General features: G+C 39.0%; 1 protein-coding gene across 2 annotated transcripts in view; it reads right to left on the reverse strand.

The window, feature by feature from the left end:
* Positions 1-3,632: 3,632 nt before the first annotated feature.
* The window catches only part of GABRB2 (gamma-aminobutyric acid type A receptor subunit beta2), a 309,255-nt gene continuing 295,670 nt past the window's right edge, over positions 3,633-17,217 (reverse strand). Inside the window, exon 10 of one of the 2 annotated variants that reach the window (XM_027969181.2) lies at positions 3,633-9,503. In XM_027969181.2, the coding sequence (XP_027824982.1) occupies positions 9,156-9,503 (348 nt within the window). In that variant the 3' untranslated portion in view covers positions 3,633-9,155. 2 annotated transcript variants of the gene reach the window in all.

Below are 17,217 nucleotides of genomic sequence, written 5' to 3' on the forward strand. Positions count from 1 at the left end.
AGAATGAGAAATATGAATTCTCCCCTTGCCTACACCTGCCTCATTGTTTGAATAACCCTGATACTTCCCTGGCATGGATCTCACGTAAGTCCAGGAGCATTTATTGACCTGCACACCTGCACATTCAGAACCTCCCTCAATCTCTTGGGAAACTTCAGGCTAATGGCCAGGCTTCCTCATGTCCAGGTAACCAGCTGACAACAGAGATGGGCTCCTTCTCTCTGTATTGTCTTAGCTACAGTGAAAGGTACAAACTTTACTGCTGAGATTTAAGTAACAACACTGAAAATTTCCACATTATAAAGTATTCCTTTTGTAATTTATAATTTTAAAAAAGGAAGACAGAGAAAAAGGAATGGTATTTAGGGAACAAGAGAAAGAAAGTAGATTTTCAAAATCCTTTGAGAGATGTGTTTAAGTTACTTGTTTGATTTATTTCAACAACTCTCTGCTTTCACTCAAATAAATTAAGGGAAACATCAAAATGTCTAGGAATTGGCAATTCTCAGTTTTTAGAGTAACATTTTAGAAATGTAAAACTATAAACATAAAATGGAAACTCAGGAGTAAACACTTCTCTCTTTTTAATCCTCTAAAGATTTTGGCCTTGTTTCTAACTTTACTCTCAAAGATGCTGTATATCCAAAAGCTAAATTGAGACTGGGGATATACAGGGTAGCAGCAGAATAAAGGCATTAAGGGCATGGGACTTGGGGTTGGCCAGCTCTGGGATGCAATACCCATCTTTGCCATTTTATGTCCTCTGCAACATAGATGTGGCGGTAGTTCACACCTCACACAGTTGTTCAGAGAATTAAATTTATATCGAATTCAAGGAGGGGAGCATGTGTCAGGTCCTGAAAACATTTCTCAAGTTCTTTTTCCCTTCCTCTCTTTATTTTGTCCCATCCTCTTCCCTTTCTTCCTCTTTCTCTCCTTGCCCAGGACACAAACAGCGGGATCAGGTTTCCCTGCACAGCACCATGGATTAGTGATTTTCAAACTGCTTTGTTTCTCAGCCATATACATTTTGTTACTGTGACGAGGATGAAATTTCATTTAGTTTCTTTCTCCGATCATTGCTGCGTCACCTCCAATATTTCTGGATAATTTTTAAATTAGTTTTTCACTTTCAGGTTTACTTACTAAATCCATCTACGCAGGGTCCAAGGGGAGGTGGAAATGTTTGGGTCACTTCCACAACCCATTCACTTTGTGCTCGTGCTTCATCCCTGGAGCCGACATAGTGGAGAATCTTAGAGCTCATGACCCCCCTCCACCCCGTCAGTGATAGAGTGCCCTTCCCTCACTTTCCTCCCTCCGTTGTTTTCCCAGCAGTTCCTTGCCCCTTCAGCATTATGTGTTCCTCTCTCAAATCCTTGTCGAGCAGCTCTGCCTTATTCTCAGTCAGGCCCACTTACTTGCTGAGTGGGTTCAGGAGGTGTTGGGGGAGGGTGAGGGACTTCTGCTCCACAGGTAGGAGAGAATCAAAGGCCTGCTGAGTGAGTGACCTAAAAGCCAACCAGACTGTTCATGCTGTGAAAGCTTCTGCTGAGCTTTCTGAACCTGTTTCTACTAATAGAAGTTTCTCTATTTTTTGTTCTGGGAGAATACACAAGTACCTTACTTTCTTAGATGTGCTTCTCTGGTGGCTCAGATAGTAAAGAACCTGCTTGCAAGGCAGCAAGACCCTGGTTTGATCTCTGGGTCTGGAAGATCCCCTGGAGAAGGGAATGGCAACCCACCCAAGTATTCTTGCCTGGAGAATCCCATGAACAGTCCATGGGGTCACAAAGAGCTGGGCATGACTGAATGACTAACACTTCATTTTCTTTCGGGCTCCAGGAAAGGGAAGCAAATTGATCTTGTCAGGATTCTAATGCACAGAAGCTTGTTCAGTCTACACACACTTTCATGGAGATTGTCAAATGTTCCTTCCTCAACGGCTACAGAACATCAGCATGGGGATTTTGTTCCAAGAAAGATGGAAGCTTGTGTGTCTCTCTGGCTGTACTGTACTTGCCCATAAAGTACAAGGTTCAGTGCTGTGGGAGTTTCTTCCATTCTCGGATTAATCTGGCATTATTGGGCTTGCAGTTCTTCAAGATGACTTCCAGATGGGGTTCAACAGTGACTGCCTCTTCAGATAGAGCTTGTTCCTCACCAGTTACCCATGGTCCCCACTGCCCTCTGTGGTATTACACCAGGCCTATATTATTTGCCTAAAATTCCATTAAGGCTTGTGTACACATTCGAGTTCCCAAGACATAAGATATACTGTAAGATATAAGATACACCATAAGATATAAGATACAGCATAAGATATAAGATGTATCAATACTTTAACCAAATTTTGCATCTCATTAGCCCTTTAACTTTCAGAACTTTCAATTATTCCCCACCCGTCTTTGGACATCTACTACTAGAAACAGTATATTACTGATCCAATATCAAATTCATCCTACTCTATTTCATAGCACTTCCCGATGTGGAGCGACCAAGGACCCACTAGGTCCCAGGTGAGATTCTAGTGATGAGCCTAACTTCTTAAATGAAGCTGTAGAGGAAAATCCACATTTCTTTTCTTCCACCATGTTGCAGCCTGCTTGATTCTTTCACTAGTCAAAGACTTTGCCACCCTAGAGGCACGCCTGGGGCAGCGCCAGGGACTGGCCTTCTAAGCCTCACTGTCCCATCTGCTCTGAGGTCTGCCATTTCCCCAGGTCACCACCGCTGAACGTGGGCAGGTCTCTGTGTCCATGAAACATGCTGCTTTTCTCCTGCCCAGATTCAGAGAAGGCATCCCTCCCTCTCTCCTTACCCTGAAAGACACTCATGTTCCTCAGTACTTGTGGGGCGCTAAGCATCATCTGAGTCTCTTCCAGCAGTGTTTCCATTCTATCCAATACAAATCTCTGAAATGGAAAGATAAATATGTATATAAATAGTAATAACTTAGCTGGCTACCTGAAAGAAAAAGATCAGGGCAGACACAAATGAAGACATTGGTTAGGAGACCTGCCAAAGAAACCTAATCATCTGGGGCTTGTCTGGAAGTCGTCATCCCACGACCACTCCTTGTTCTAGTGCATGTAGAGGGATGATGCTGTAGAGCGTAATATAGGAGAAGGCTGAACATTTGCCTAATGTTTTTATACAGAAACTTGAAGAGATACGAATGTGTTTGGGGCTATCCACTTTAGGAAATCAAGACTGGGGGATTGATTGTGCTTCATGATATCCCTGAAAAAATTTCTCACTAAACCAGTATTAATCTGGGAGGTGGATCTCATGGTTTAGAGAAATACTCTGCATGGGAAATGTCATAATATTTCATAATTTCATAAAATACTTCTTATGGGTTTTCATTTCAACTATAAAATAGCTCTGTGAAGGAGGTACAATTAAATCTTCACTTCAGATAAGAACACTGAGAGTAGGATAGATTAAATAGCTATACAATCATACACGTAATATGACTGTGACAAGTCATAGCGCAAACTCAAGTCTGCCCTATGGCCAATCCCAAGGGTCCAAATTTTTTACTGCCTTTTGCAAAAGCTATACTTCTACAATAGAACTCATATTCATAGTTCAAAAAAATTTCTGAACTCAATGAGACCACTTATACACACGTTTTTAAGTTTTATTTATACTTCTTAGTTCAAGAATTACACACTAGTCAACATTATTATATATTTACATGCTGAAACTGGCTGTAATAAGTTTAAATTCAAGAAAATAATTCTTATGTGCTACTCATTTATAATCCTCATTTGTTACTATCTCATGTATCCCAGAGATTGTAGTAGTCCTGTTTTTAGAAAGACATGAAAATAGATGCAATGATATCCACTTGTGTTTTGCATTTTCTAGCCATTGGAAAATGTGCATTATGTGCATATTAAGAAAGGCTACAAGGTAATTAGTAAGGCTGAAAATCACTACATTGTGAAGAAACTAGAATATCACTTGTTAGAAAAGGACAATTCAGAACTGTGCAGGGACAATATTTAAAGTGAAACTATTTAAACACCCATGCAAATAAAAACTTTAAAATGTCATGGAATTTAAATGATTTTCAACACTGTTTGAATTAATATGCTTAAAATGACCACTGGACACAAATTATTGAAATAAAAAGAGAAAGATACAAGCTGATGGAACTGTCAACTTGCTTCAGATGGTGCCAGGACACAGATATGGGCATCAGAATGATGACATGTGACAAGAGAGAGAGATTTGGCTTTCAAGTTAAAAAAACACAAGTTTTTGTTTTTGTTCATTTTGGATCACATTTAACTTTATCACAAAACAAATTCTCAAAGCAAATTAAAATCTGATGTTAGCATTTTGCACACATCTATATATCTACAGAAATGTTTTACTTCAATTTTCAAATAACTAATAGATGTTTAATATTTTTTTCCCTTAAATTATTTCCTTAGGGCAGTATCTTAATTAGCATTCTGTTGGCTCCTTACTACTTTTTTTTACAATGTCCCTGGTGTATTTGGAAAATATTTTTTAAACCTTTGGTGTGAAGCAGTGTCTTTTTTTCTCCCATTTTCCCTCATTTTTCCATTTTCCTTTTTTTAAAATAATTATGGAGTCTTTGGTTAAAAGGAAAAATGCTATCTAAGGACAAATGCTATTATTAAAAAAAAAGTCTTCTCTATGTGCTATTGTGAAACATATATCTGGAGCAGGTATATAATAAGCATTTGTTTTCCTGTAGTGCCATCAATATAAACTTTTACTCTTTGAAAATTGAGATTTAAGTTATGAACTTTGGTTTCTTAAACTCTTACATATAAAAAGATCTATCAAGTAATCAATGATCATTTCTGCTTCTCCCAGTTGCCATTTCTAAGGCTATCTCTTGGTTGTTATAAACACTACAGTGTTTCCCATAGATGGGGTATGAGTGGGACTGACAAGAAAAAGTGTGTGTGTATGTGCGTGTGTGTGAGAGAGAGAGAGAGCAAATTAAAACCCTTCTGTCTGGGATCCCAAAGCATTTATGCAAAAGGGTGTTTGAATTTCTCTGCTGGGGCTGCAGTAACTATTTTTACTTAGTAAAAATTAAAAAAAAAAAAAAAACTAAATAATGATCTGTATCTATTGACTATTCATTTACAGCATGTTTAATTATTTACATAATAACACAGCAACTTAAGCCATAAACAGAATTAGCACATTGCCTTACCATAAAATACAAATTAGAAGTTAAAAATATTTAAGAAATCTGTTTTAATATTTACACACGCTCAGTGAAAGTTATGGTTGCTCACATTACATGGACTCTGTACACTTAGCAAAATGGCATGATTGCTACAGTTGAAAGTATCTGCCCTAACCAACATGGTGGGGTTTAGTTATTTTTTTTTCCTCCTCTTGGGAGGAATATATATATATATATATATTTATCATTTTCTGTTTTCTTAAGACATTTTTGCTTTTAAATCACCATTGAACAATGCTAGTTGTTTTCTTGAAAAAGAGAATAAGTAGACAAGCAATGTGAGAACTAGTTAATTTCCATGTTCTGAGGTACAGTACTATTATAGTGTCAAACTGTGCAGTGGTTCATAAGAACTGTAGGCATTGATTCGCTGATAGAGAAATGCTCAGTACCCTGTATTACTTGTTTCAATATGTTGATTTGTCGGCTGCCAAATTAAAAATATTCATACATTGGTTTAACGAAGGAAATAAAACATATTAGCTTATTCCTTTTGATTTCCAACATATGAATGCATATATATGTATGTATGTTTATATGGATCTATATATACACATATATACATGTAAATATGCGGTAAGACCTGTTTGTTGGCTGTTTTTGTATGAATTCAATCATAAAATTGGAACACAGTTACCTATAGAAAATGGAAATTGTCTTAGTAGACAATTTAATGCAGGTCTTGCTTAAAATAAACATGATTCATTTCTCCATTATGCATCCCACTGAACTTTCTCTATGCGTTGTGCTTTTGTAAGCTGACAGATTTTTTTGTGTGTTCCTAATACTAGAATGTTAAGTCTTTTGGTTCCTAAACCATTTTTTATTATTACTATTTTTCACTTAGCACTGCTTTTGAAGAAATGAGGAAAGGTCTAGATGGCACTGCTTAAGTCTTTTCCCCTGTTATTAAATTGCAGTAGAAAGAATTGTAACATTCCTTATGCAAACACATGATTATGTTGCATGAGTTTTCAATTCTGAAAATGCATTTCATACCTACTAGCAGTCATGTACAATATATATATATACAGATTGAGATCAAAGATTTCATTGAGAGTGTGCCTTTTAGAGTCAGAATTTGCCTATGAATTTCACAGAGATGAAAAACACCTTAATTGCTGGCTATCGGGCTATTTCATAAACAAAAGAAAAACTATACATATATGTATAAACTGATAGTAATGCTATATCAGAATTGCCAAAACATACTTTTGTGGTCCTGGATGCCAAGCTGTTTTGAAGACTTAAAGATCTAGCTCCCCTCTCTTCCCCTCCCCCGATCTGGTAACTAAAATTCAGTTCAACTACAAAAAAACACACAATTGTTTAAGAATAAATTCTATATCTACTGTTATCTCTGGGTGGGATGAGTCAAGTTTTTCTACCTACATGGTTACTAAATGCCAATCAATGGATTTTACTCTAGGGTTTCTGTTCCAGTGTCCCATCTTTTTCCTTTCCCCAAGATTTTTCTTAACACTGCAGTCAGAAATGAATCCCTGGTCATATGCTTTTGAAGCTCATGCTGCTAAGTTGCTTTTTCTGTCCACTTTGATCTAGATTTCTCTGTTGACTTTCCCGGACATCAAAATTTTGTTGGAACCTATAACAATATCAAGGATTTGTATGGCTTTTATGCTAATTGCAGATAAGAACCACTTCTAGGCTGGAGCTCTGAGTTGTCTCTAGCAAAACCTTTCCAGAATGGCATTTTGGAGTTGTGAACCTGAGTTATCAATATGCTCCTTCTTGATATATGCTACTCAAACTTTAACCCCTAGTTACAAGGGGCAGGCACTTTTATTAGTGTGATGTCTCAAAATGACTGCCCAGGGGAAAGTGTGTCCCTGGAGAAACTCAAGGAGTCTCTGCTCTGAGCCCATGGGCAACGCGTCGGTTGGATTCTGCCCAAAGGTCATACTCAGAGGTGTTCAAGTGTATAAACAAAAAATAAGGGCCAGAGCTCCCTATGCTGGTGGAAAAAAAAAAAAACCATCCTATCTGGGGGACAAATTCAGAGAGATGCTAAACTTTTTTTCCTCTGATAGTGAAGAATAGAAGGGCAGCAGGACTCCATCATATTCTAAGCTGCTGAATCATCAGGGAAAGAAAACATACATTTATCCACAGGCAGATACTGGCCTTAGCTGCTATGCACAAGTAAGGATGTTACTCTAAAAAGAAGTGCTGTTTTTTTAAAATAGAAATAGCAAAGTCATCCTCTAAGAAACGTTTCAATCAAATCTAACTCTAAGGAAAAATGAGGAATTCACTATTTCCTCTGAGAAAGGCAAAATATAAACTTCACATTGATACAAATAAAATATATGAGCTTATTCTTTTCTCTTTGTCCAACATATGAATGCATATATCCAATTAGTATAGAAAGAAGCATAATCACATAATTTAAAAATTGAATAAAAATAATATATCATGCCTGCCTGATTATCAGCTATACATTTTTCTGCAGTATCAACTGAGGCTCATAACATTCACAAGTAATGTGGCTTTGTTGTTCTTCTATTTTCCATGACTTCCTATTTGATTAGGCAGACTGCAACATATACAATGAAAGCACCCTAAAAAAATCAAACTCCTCAAGTCAACAACTAAACCTACTTGTGCACATAATCTCTTGAGTATTGTTTGCCATGAAAGACAAAGGTGAACTTCACTGTACATAGAGAAATACAGTTCTCTTAAAATCTCTCCAAAGACTTATTCTGTCTGTCTCTTAAGAATATAATCAGAATTTCAGAAACAAGAAAAGTTGGAAAAGACCATTAAGCCCGCTAAAGAAATGAACAAATCCTTCTTTTGAAATACCCTATTAAATTCGGAAATAAACTACAGGAAAATGTAGAGTCAGAGAAAAGCATCTTGTGTGCTAGCTCTGTCTGTGCTTTATAGTCATACATTGGAATTACTCCCAGTGTAACCTAAGATGCTTCTAATTCTGCTAACATTTCTGTTGAGGGGCTGTCTTTTGATTAGGGACACTATAAAAATTCTTCAGGTATGCTGTCAAAAGCTTGTGAGTTTGGAGGGAAAGAAATCTCTTTCATTCTACCTTCTGCCACTGAATACAGTATGTATGGACCACATGCTTGTAATGGGCTAAGGGTAATGCTGCTTGCGTGCTTTAATTTCGTTACAACTGTTGTCTCTGAATTTTTCACTCTGTTCTGGGTTATTAACTCTTATTTTTAACTGCCTCAGAACGAGCATTTTAGAAAAATTTCTTTCGGCCACCAGGCATGATCATGTTTAGAAGTCTCCCCGTTTCTAAATGTCAAAATGGAAGACGTCAGCGTTGATTCCCAAGCTCAAGCAAACATGGGCTGGCCAAATTGGTTTCCTGAGTCTCTGTCTTGACTCTCCCTATCTTGTTTGAGAACATGAGAACCTTCTAGAATCTGGTGGGAATTAACTTCCTGTGGCACCATCATCAGCTTAATAAGACAGGCAGATATCGTCTTCAGTAAGCATATTTGCATGGCATGGCAGATAGCAGGACAACCTTAGGAATGAAGATGGGGAGTATCTGGATATGACCACATCTCAGCGAGATGACTGATGATGCTACTGAGCCTTCTGGAAGATCATCTAAATTATTCCCCTCTGTATAGGCTGTGTACTAAGCAGATAAGGTGGAACACAGACTCAGTCTTGCCAGCATGTGTACAAATCACTTGCATTTTAAATGGAAAACCCCAAGGACCTTAGCATTTTCATGACTTAGCAGAAGCAACCCAAATGGTATGAATTGGACCACAGGTTAGGCCAGCAACTAAGGTATTTTAGCATCACTTTTGTCCTGGATTGATGTGTTTTCCAAGTTCTATGTCAGGCTGTACAACTGGTTTGAAGAGGAATCTAGTCCTTGCTTCCCATGGGAGGCTAAGTTTTAGTTCACATAATAAAGCCAGTAGACGATGTTGAAGAAGGAGAAAACCACTGGGAAGAATATGCGGGACCACCGATCTATGGCATTCACATCAGTCAAGTCGGGGATGGTGATTTTCAGTTGGGAGGCGCGTCTCCGCAGGCGGCTTTTCTTCTGCGCCACGTGCCGTTCCAGGGCATTTCGGCCAAAACTATGCCTGGGCAACCCGGCTTTCCGATACTGGATGCTGGAGGCATCATAGGCCAGCATTGTGCTCCTTGGGTCTCCAAGTCCCATCACAGCCTCGGAGGTGGCCATTTCATTTTTTATCTCAAGAGTGCTCAGTAAGATGTTCTCATGGGGGTCCATCTGCAAGGGGGAAGAAACAAACAAGACTTTCAAAACAGAAAGCCTTTACTGGTGATTTTTACACAAGGTGCTATGATATGTAGTTCGGATATTCATGATTAAGAGAATTGGCTTTATGTCCACATGCTCTAAATTTGAACTGTGGTTCTGCCACTATAAACTATGAATTTCAGTTTCTTCATCTACTAAATGGTATAATAATCCACTCTAAGAGGATGGCTGTAATGATGTAATGGTATAATAGATTGTTGCTAGTACCATTTTCATGATTTCCACATAGAGCATGCAGAGAAATGGAAAGCATGACCTCCGCCTTTAAATAATTTACAGTCTTGATTAAAAATACCTAAAAAATCTAAACGGAACTAGGGTTGAAATAGTATTAGGGGATGAATTACTAAATTGTGCTCACAATAGAAGCCTAATTACAGATGAATTCATGATAAAACCAGAACTAAAAGTAGTAGGTAACATATATTAAGCACTTGATACACACGCCAGAAACATTTTTATGTAACTTCATTTAACTGATGCTTCTTAACACCCACACAGTTACAAGGTGTCACCTTAAATTTTCAGTGTCAATATAAATAGGGTAAAGGAAGAATTCTGAACTACAGAAGTGCAGGAAACACATGACTTGCCAAAATGCAAGAGAATTCAAAACAACGAGGAACTTGAAAATAACAGTTGAACAGACTATGGGTGGTGTGGGTGGTCAAGGGGTGAGTGGAGTGACTTGCCAGGGAAGAGAAGCAGACAGGAATTAAGAGTTTGATACGAACTGTCTGTACGGAGCTGAATTCTGGGCCCAGGGACTAGAATTAAGGTGGCTGCGCTGACAGGGTAACTCTTTTTTCTCTTGGATTATTTCCTCTTAGCAAGTCTAAAAGTAAAGGATGAATACTGAGATCATGATTCTCCAAAACCAAATGATTATGTAATGCTTTTTGTTCTGTTGAGATGGGAAAACTTGTGTGTCTTATTTTTAAGAGGCCTCCACTGCTACATAGATAATAAAACCTAAGCACAACAAGCTATTATTAATAATATAGTATATTTATTTTGGTAAAGACTTGAAATATATCTACTGCCAATATTTTTTATAATCAATTTTTGTATATTTTGTTTCCAGTTTAATTGAGAAATAATTGATACATATCACTGTATAATTTTAAGGTGCACAGCATGATAGTTCAATTTATATATATTATGAAATGACTACCACATAGGTTAAGCTAACATCCATCTTTTCATATACATATGATAAAAAAAAAAACAAGGAAAAAATTGTGGTGAGAACTCAAGAAATAAATGCTGACTGAATGAAATTCATTTTATGACACTTAAAACTCAATGTCTTCCTGCATCATCAATAAGATGATTTAATCTACCACACCATTGTGAAGATGGGAACTGCATGGACTACACCTCTTGAGTCTCTTTCCTGCTCCAAGGCTTCCACCTCTGTTGACACAGGTCTCTTGCTAGAGCAGCAGGCTCAGGCACCTGAGATATGGAAATACTTCCCATGGTACCCTGGACCACTTATATGACAGATGCCCCATTTTTATGCATGAGAAGGGAATTTAGTGAGCAGTACCTAGTAGCTTGTTGTTGTTTAGTCCCTGAGTCCTATCCGACTCTTTCATGATGACCTCATGGACAGTAGCCCACCAGGCTCCCCTATCTAGTAGCTAAGGCTAAGTAATTTACATATTGACTTTTCCATTTCCAATAGTCCAGTGGGATCAGCATGTATCCCAAGCTCAGAAAATAAGGTGCAGAGAGGTTAAGAAATTAACACAAATTCACCCAGTGAACAGATGACAGAGCAAGAACTGGAATCAGGTCTCTCTCACTATGCCATGCTAAGGAACAGAAATAGCCCCATCCCACTATAGCCCTCTACACTCATAAAAGAAGACCTTCTCAGTGCAGGGGAGGGGCGGTTACCTGGAGGCTTGCAAAATGTCCTTAATGAGGATGTAGATAAGTGTCTTGATTTAAATACATCACTAAAGATTAGAACTAATGTAAAGTCCTATTAACTGTAACACTGTCAACTAAATAAACATCTGTGATTTGAACCTTCAACAGCCCCACTAGCAATAATTCTATTTAAGGAACCACTACTTCCCCTCTCTCAGTTACTGTGCTTCTGATGTGGCTGGAGTCAAGCAGAGCAATCCTGACACAGTGATTGTTTCAGTGACAGACACATGCCCATTTCAAAACCAATGGCATGTGATGAGCTTTCAGGTGGGCATACTAAAGACTCTGAAACATTACCTCTGGGTTTGTACCCAAAAGTATGTGGTCTTGAGTCTAATGAATTTGTCCAATTGCAAGAGGTGATCCTAACTTGAAAACAAGCCAACTCTGGGAGACACAGAGAATCCATGACCTGCTGAGAGTGTCTGTATCTGGTATGCCTGATTTGCTGATGCTAAACAAGATAATACACCTCTCTCTCTCTCTTTCTTTTTTTTGTATAAGACAGCATGACTTGGGTTTTCTATTACTTAAGTGAAAGTGAAAGTGTAGTCGCTCGGTCCCGTCTGACTCTTTGCGACCCCATAGACTGTAGCCTACGAGGCTCTTCCCTCCATGGGATTCTCCAGGCAAGAGTACTGGAGTGGGTTGCCATTCCCTTCTCCAGGGGATCTTCCCAACCCAGGGATTGAACCCAGGTCTCCTGTATTCCAGACAGACACTTTAACCTCTGAGCCACCAGGGAAGTCCATAGACCCAAATAATTCTAACTGAGATATGATTCATCTTTATGGATCTGAACAACCCTATAATATAGGCAGGGCAGGAAAGATATTATTGATGTTACACCTGTAATAAGGATGTTTCACAACTCAAATTGAAATTAAGGAAATCTGTTACAGTAATACAATCTTCAGTATGCAGAAGAGTGTTGGGTTTTAATCCTTCCGGCTAGGACCAAAAGCATCTAGGGGCTGCTGGGTTTGGTGGCTGGCTGGTCAACTGGCTACATTTTTTCACCCCCTTGTCTGTTTTCCTTCAAAGGATGTGAACTGTGTTAGCAGCAAAGGTCAAAGGTGAAGGCTTTTTATATGTGTTTCAACAGGCTTTTATGTAACTCAAATGGTAAAAGGGGAAAGGCTTTTTAATTGATTATGTTGAGCTTCCATTAGTAATCTATAGAACTTATTTACTCTGGGTGGCGCTAGTGGTAAAGAAGCCGCCTGCCAATGCAGGAGACAGAGATGCAGGTTTGATCCCTGGGTTGGGAAGATCCCCTGGAAAAGGGAATGGCAACCCACTCCAGTATTCTTGCCTGGAGAATCCCATGGACAGAAGAGCCTGGTGGGCTACAGTCCATAGGGATGCAAAGAACTGGACATGACTGAAGCGACTTGACCTGCCTCTTGAGAAATCTGCATGCAGGTCAGGAAGCAACAGTTAGAACTGGACATGGAACAACAGATGGGTTCCAAATAGGAAAAGGAGTATGTCAAGGCTGTATATTGTCACCCTGCTTATTTAACTTCTATGCAGAGTACATCATGAGAAATGCTGGACTGGAAGAAACACAAGCTGGAATCAAGATTGCCGGGAGAAATATCAATAACCTCAGATATGCAGATGACACCACCCTTATGGCAGAAAGTGAAGAGAAGCTAAAAGCCTCTTGATGAAAGTGAAAGAGGAGAGTGAAAAAGTTGGCTTAAAGCTCAACACTCAGAAAATGAAGATCATGGCATCTGGTCCCATCACTTCATTGGAAATAGATGGGGAAACAGTGGAAACAGTGGCAGATTTTATTTTTTTGGGCTCCAAAATCACTGCAGATGGTGACTGCAGCCATGAAATTAAAAGACACTTACTCCTTGGAAGAAAAGTTATGACCAACCTAGATAGTATATTCAAAAGCAGAGACATTACTTTGCCAACTAAGGTCCATCTAGTGAAGGCTATGGTTTTTCTTGTGGTCATGAATGGATGTGAGAGTTGGACTGTGAAGAAGGCTGAGCGCTGAAGAATTGATGCTTTTGAACTGTGGTGTTGGAGAAGACTCTTGAGATTCCCTTGGACTGCAAGGAGATCCAACCAGTCCATTCTGAAGGAGATCAGCCCTGGCATTTCTTTGGAAAGAATGATGCTAAAGCTGAAACTCCAGTACTTTGGCCACCTCATGCAAAGAGTTGACTCATTGGAAAAGACTCTGATGCTGGGAGGGATGGAGGGCAAGAGGAGAAAGGGACGACAGAGGATGAGATGGCTGGATGGCATCACTGACTTGATGGACGGGAGTCTGAGTGAACTCGAGGAGTTGGTGATGGACAGGAAGGCCTGGCGTGCTGTGATTCATGGGGTCGCAAAGAGTCGGACACAACTGAGCGACTGAACTGAACTGAACTGAAGCGACTTGATATGCACATTGTTTAAATAAAAGAAAAATAATTTTTAAATTATGCATGTGAAATTGAACAACTATTATCTTTCCTTCTTTCTTTTTGAAATACTTGTTTTTGGAAGATGACTGCTGATTGAGGTTTATTATTATTTTTTTTTTGAGGGACCTCCTTTACTGCATCATTGCAGAATATGCTGTATTTCCATTTCACAGAGCAGGAAACTGAAGTTCAGAAAAATGAGTGAGTTAATTAAAATCTTAGTACTCAGAAGTAATAAAATAGTGTAATAATTCTCTGGTGATGATTATCTCAATGCAATAATATTCCATGCTGCCTCCAGCATCTCCCAAATCAATCAGGGAAGTCTGACTCAGGTAGTGGTTTGGTGGGCTGGTATAGTCTATTTTAGTGGCTCCAAAACTTTAATGAACCTCAGAATTCCCTGAGAAGTCTTGTTAAAATACACATCTCTTGGCACCCCCACCCAGAATTCCTCAGTTAGTAAATACAGAATGAGACTCAATAATCTGCATTTCTAACAAGTTTCCAGGTGATGAGGTGATGCTGATCTGGGGTTCACATGTGGAAAACTACTAGTCTGCTGGACTGCAGCAGAAGGACATGACTAAACAAAGCAGCCGCAGATACCTTGGGAAACAATGAAACACAGCTGAAGTTCTAACTACAGTTAGAACTAACTACAGTCCTTACCATTAGAGAACACATGAAACTTCTGTCCATTATTCCCTACAGACAGGCATCGTGTGACACAACTTTCAAGACCATCCCCAAGAAACAGACCTGCAGAAAAGCACAATGGCTGTCTGAGGAGGCCTTACAAATAGCTGTGAAAAGAAGGGAAGTGAAAACCAAAGGAGAAAAGGAAAGATATACCGATTTGAATGCAGAGTTCCAAAGAATAGCAAACAGAGATAAGAAAGCCTTCTTCAGCGATCAATGCAAAGAAATAGAGGGAAACAACAAAATGGGAAAGACTAGAGATCTCTTCAAGAAAATTAGAGATACCAAAGGAACATTTCATGCAAAGATGGGCTTGATAAAGGACAGAAATGGTATGGACCTAACAGAAGCAGAAGATATTAAGAGGAGGTGGCAAGAATACACAGAAGAATTATACAAAAAAGATCTTCATGACCCAGAAATCATGATGGTGTGATCACTCACCTAGAGCCAGACATCCTGGCATGTGAAGTCAAGTGGGCCTTAGGGAAGCATCACTATGAACAAAGCTAGTGGTGGTGATGGAATTCCAGTTGAGCTATTTCAAATCCTGAAAGATGATGCTGTGAAAGTGCGGCACTCAATATGTCAGCAAATTTGGAAAACTCAGCAGTTGGATGGCATCACCAACTCAATGGACATGAGTTTGGGTAACCTCCGGGAGTTGGTGATGGACAGGGAGGCCCGGCATGCTGTGGTTCATGGGGTTGCAAAGTGTTGGACACTAATGAGCTGAACTATGTAAACTTTAAAAAAATTAATTTTTTATATGATTTTGAAAGGTTACTTTCCATTTACAGTTATCCCAATACATTAGCTATATTCCCTGTGTCGTACAATACATTCTTGGACCTGTCTTATATCCAGTTCTTTGTACCTTCCACTCCCCTATCCCTATATTGTCCCTCCTCCCCCCTGCCCACTGGTAACCACTTGTTTGTTCTTTGTATCTGTGAGTCTGCTTCTTTTTTTGTTATATTCACCAGAACGTCCTATTTTTAAGATTTCACATATAAGTGGTATACAGTATTTGTGTTTCTCTGTCTGACATATCACTCGGCATAATGTCCTCCAAGTCCATCCACGTTGCTGCAAATGGGAAAATTTCATTATTTTTTTATGGCTGAGTAGTATTCAATTCTCCAGGCAAGAATCCCAGGGACGGGGGAGCCTGGTGGGCTGCCATCTATGGGGTCGCACAGAGTCGGACACGACTGAAGTGATTAGCATGGCATAGTATTCAATTGTGGGTATGTACCATATCTTCTTTATCCATCCATCTGCTGATGGACACTAAGGTTGTTTCCATATATTGCCTCTTGAAAATAATGCTGCTGTGAACACTGGGGTGGCATGTATCTTTTTGAACTTATGTTTTTTTTGGATATATATCCAAGAGTAGCCTGGCTTGGTTATAATGATCTTGACAATAATGTAACAAGGGAGTTATTATTAATAGTCTCATTTTAAAAATAAGGAGATTGCGAATTAGGACTAGTTAGTGATTTGTCTAAGTTACAGTTAAAGTAGTACACTTAGCATTTAATCTGTTTGTTCCAGCGTTCCTGTTCCTACTGACAAGGCTATACAATTGCTTATCTTGACACTTTTCTTCAGTTATAAGTTCAGTCTTGGAACCTGTATCAGGTTGTACTTAGGTAATGAGATTACATAAAATGGAAGGAATAGCAACTGTCACATGAATTTAGCTAATCCTTTTAAAAAACAGATCTCCTTCCCAGCCTCTCCAGCTTTGCCCAAATGATGGTCCTAATTGCCTTTCTCTTGAGCAGTGGGAGACAGGGAGAAACCACTAATCATCCCTTTTTTTGGGTCAGAACATAAACAAAAGATAGTTCCTCTTTAACTTATCAGAAAGGCCATGGAGCAATCTCTATTGCCCTGGAAAACATACCAAAATACTGGTCATCTGTTTTGTCTTGTAATTTTTACCTATTTAAACAGCCATGAAAATACTGCTGATGGTAATTAAAACAACGGAGAAAAGGAAACCAAAAATATATGACGGAAAACAGAGGAGAGGGAAAGACTAATGAATAAACTGACATTCTATATAGATAAACTACACTTGCTAGAAGCTTGCTGCAGGTCTTGCTTTAAGGGTCTATACTACTTGCTTTCTAGAGTCAGCTTTTAACTCACAAGTGTCCATTCCTGACACAAGGGTTTTGGGAGGGGCCCTCTTAAGTAGTCCAACACCAATAAAAAACAAAACAAAAAAACCCCTCTTCTGTTCCACATTCAGCAATCTGCTCTTAAAATTATTCTGCTCTGGAATTATTCTGCTTATCCATCAAGAATGAAACGCTGAGATTTTGGGAAACACACTCGTTTATTTGCACCAGCATTCTGGACTCTCCTACGAATGACCCCCTGTGAAGGAGGGCAGTTTTCACATTGATCGTTCAGCTGTTCTACTAGTTAGAGAGAGATGCACTTCTGTTTCAGGCTGACCCATGCACGGATGATTCTAACAATGACAAATTCATGTTAAACACTTGGATTAGGAGGTTTTCTTTTCCTTCTTCTCATTCCCCATTCCAAAATCTTTTTCCAAAAAG

This window comes from Ovis aries, chromosome 5, assembly GCF_016772045.2.
Source record: "Ovis aries strain OAR_USU_Benz2616 breed Rambouillet chromosome 5, ARS-UI_Ramb_v3.0, whole genome shotgun sequence".
In the NCBI taxonomy this organism is placed as follows: Eukaryota; Metazoa; Chordata; class Mammalia; order Artiodactyla; family Bovidae; genus Ovis; species Ovis aries.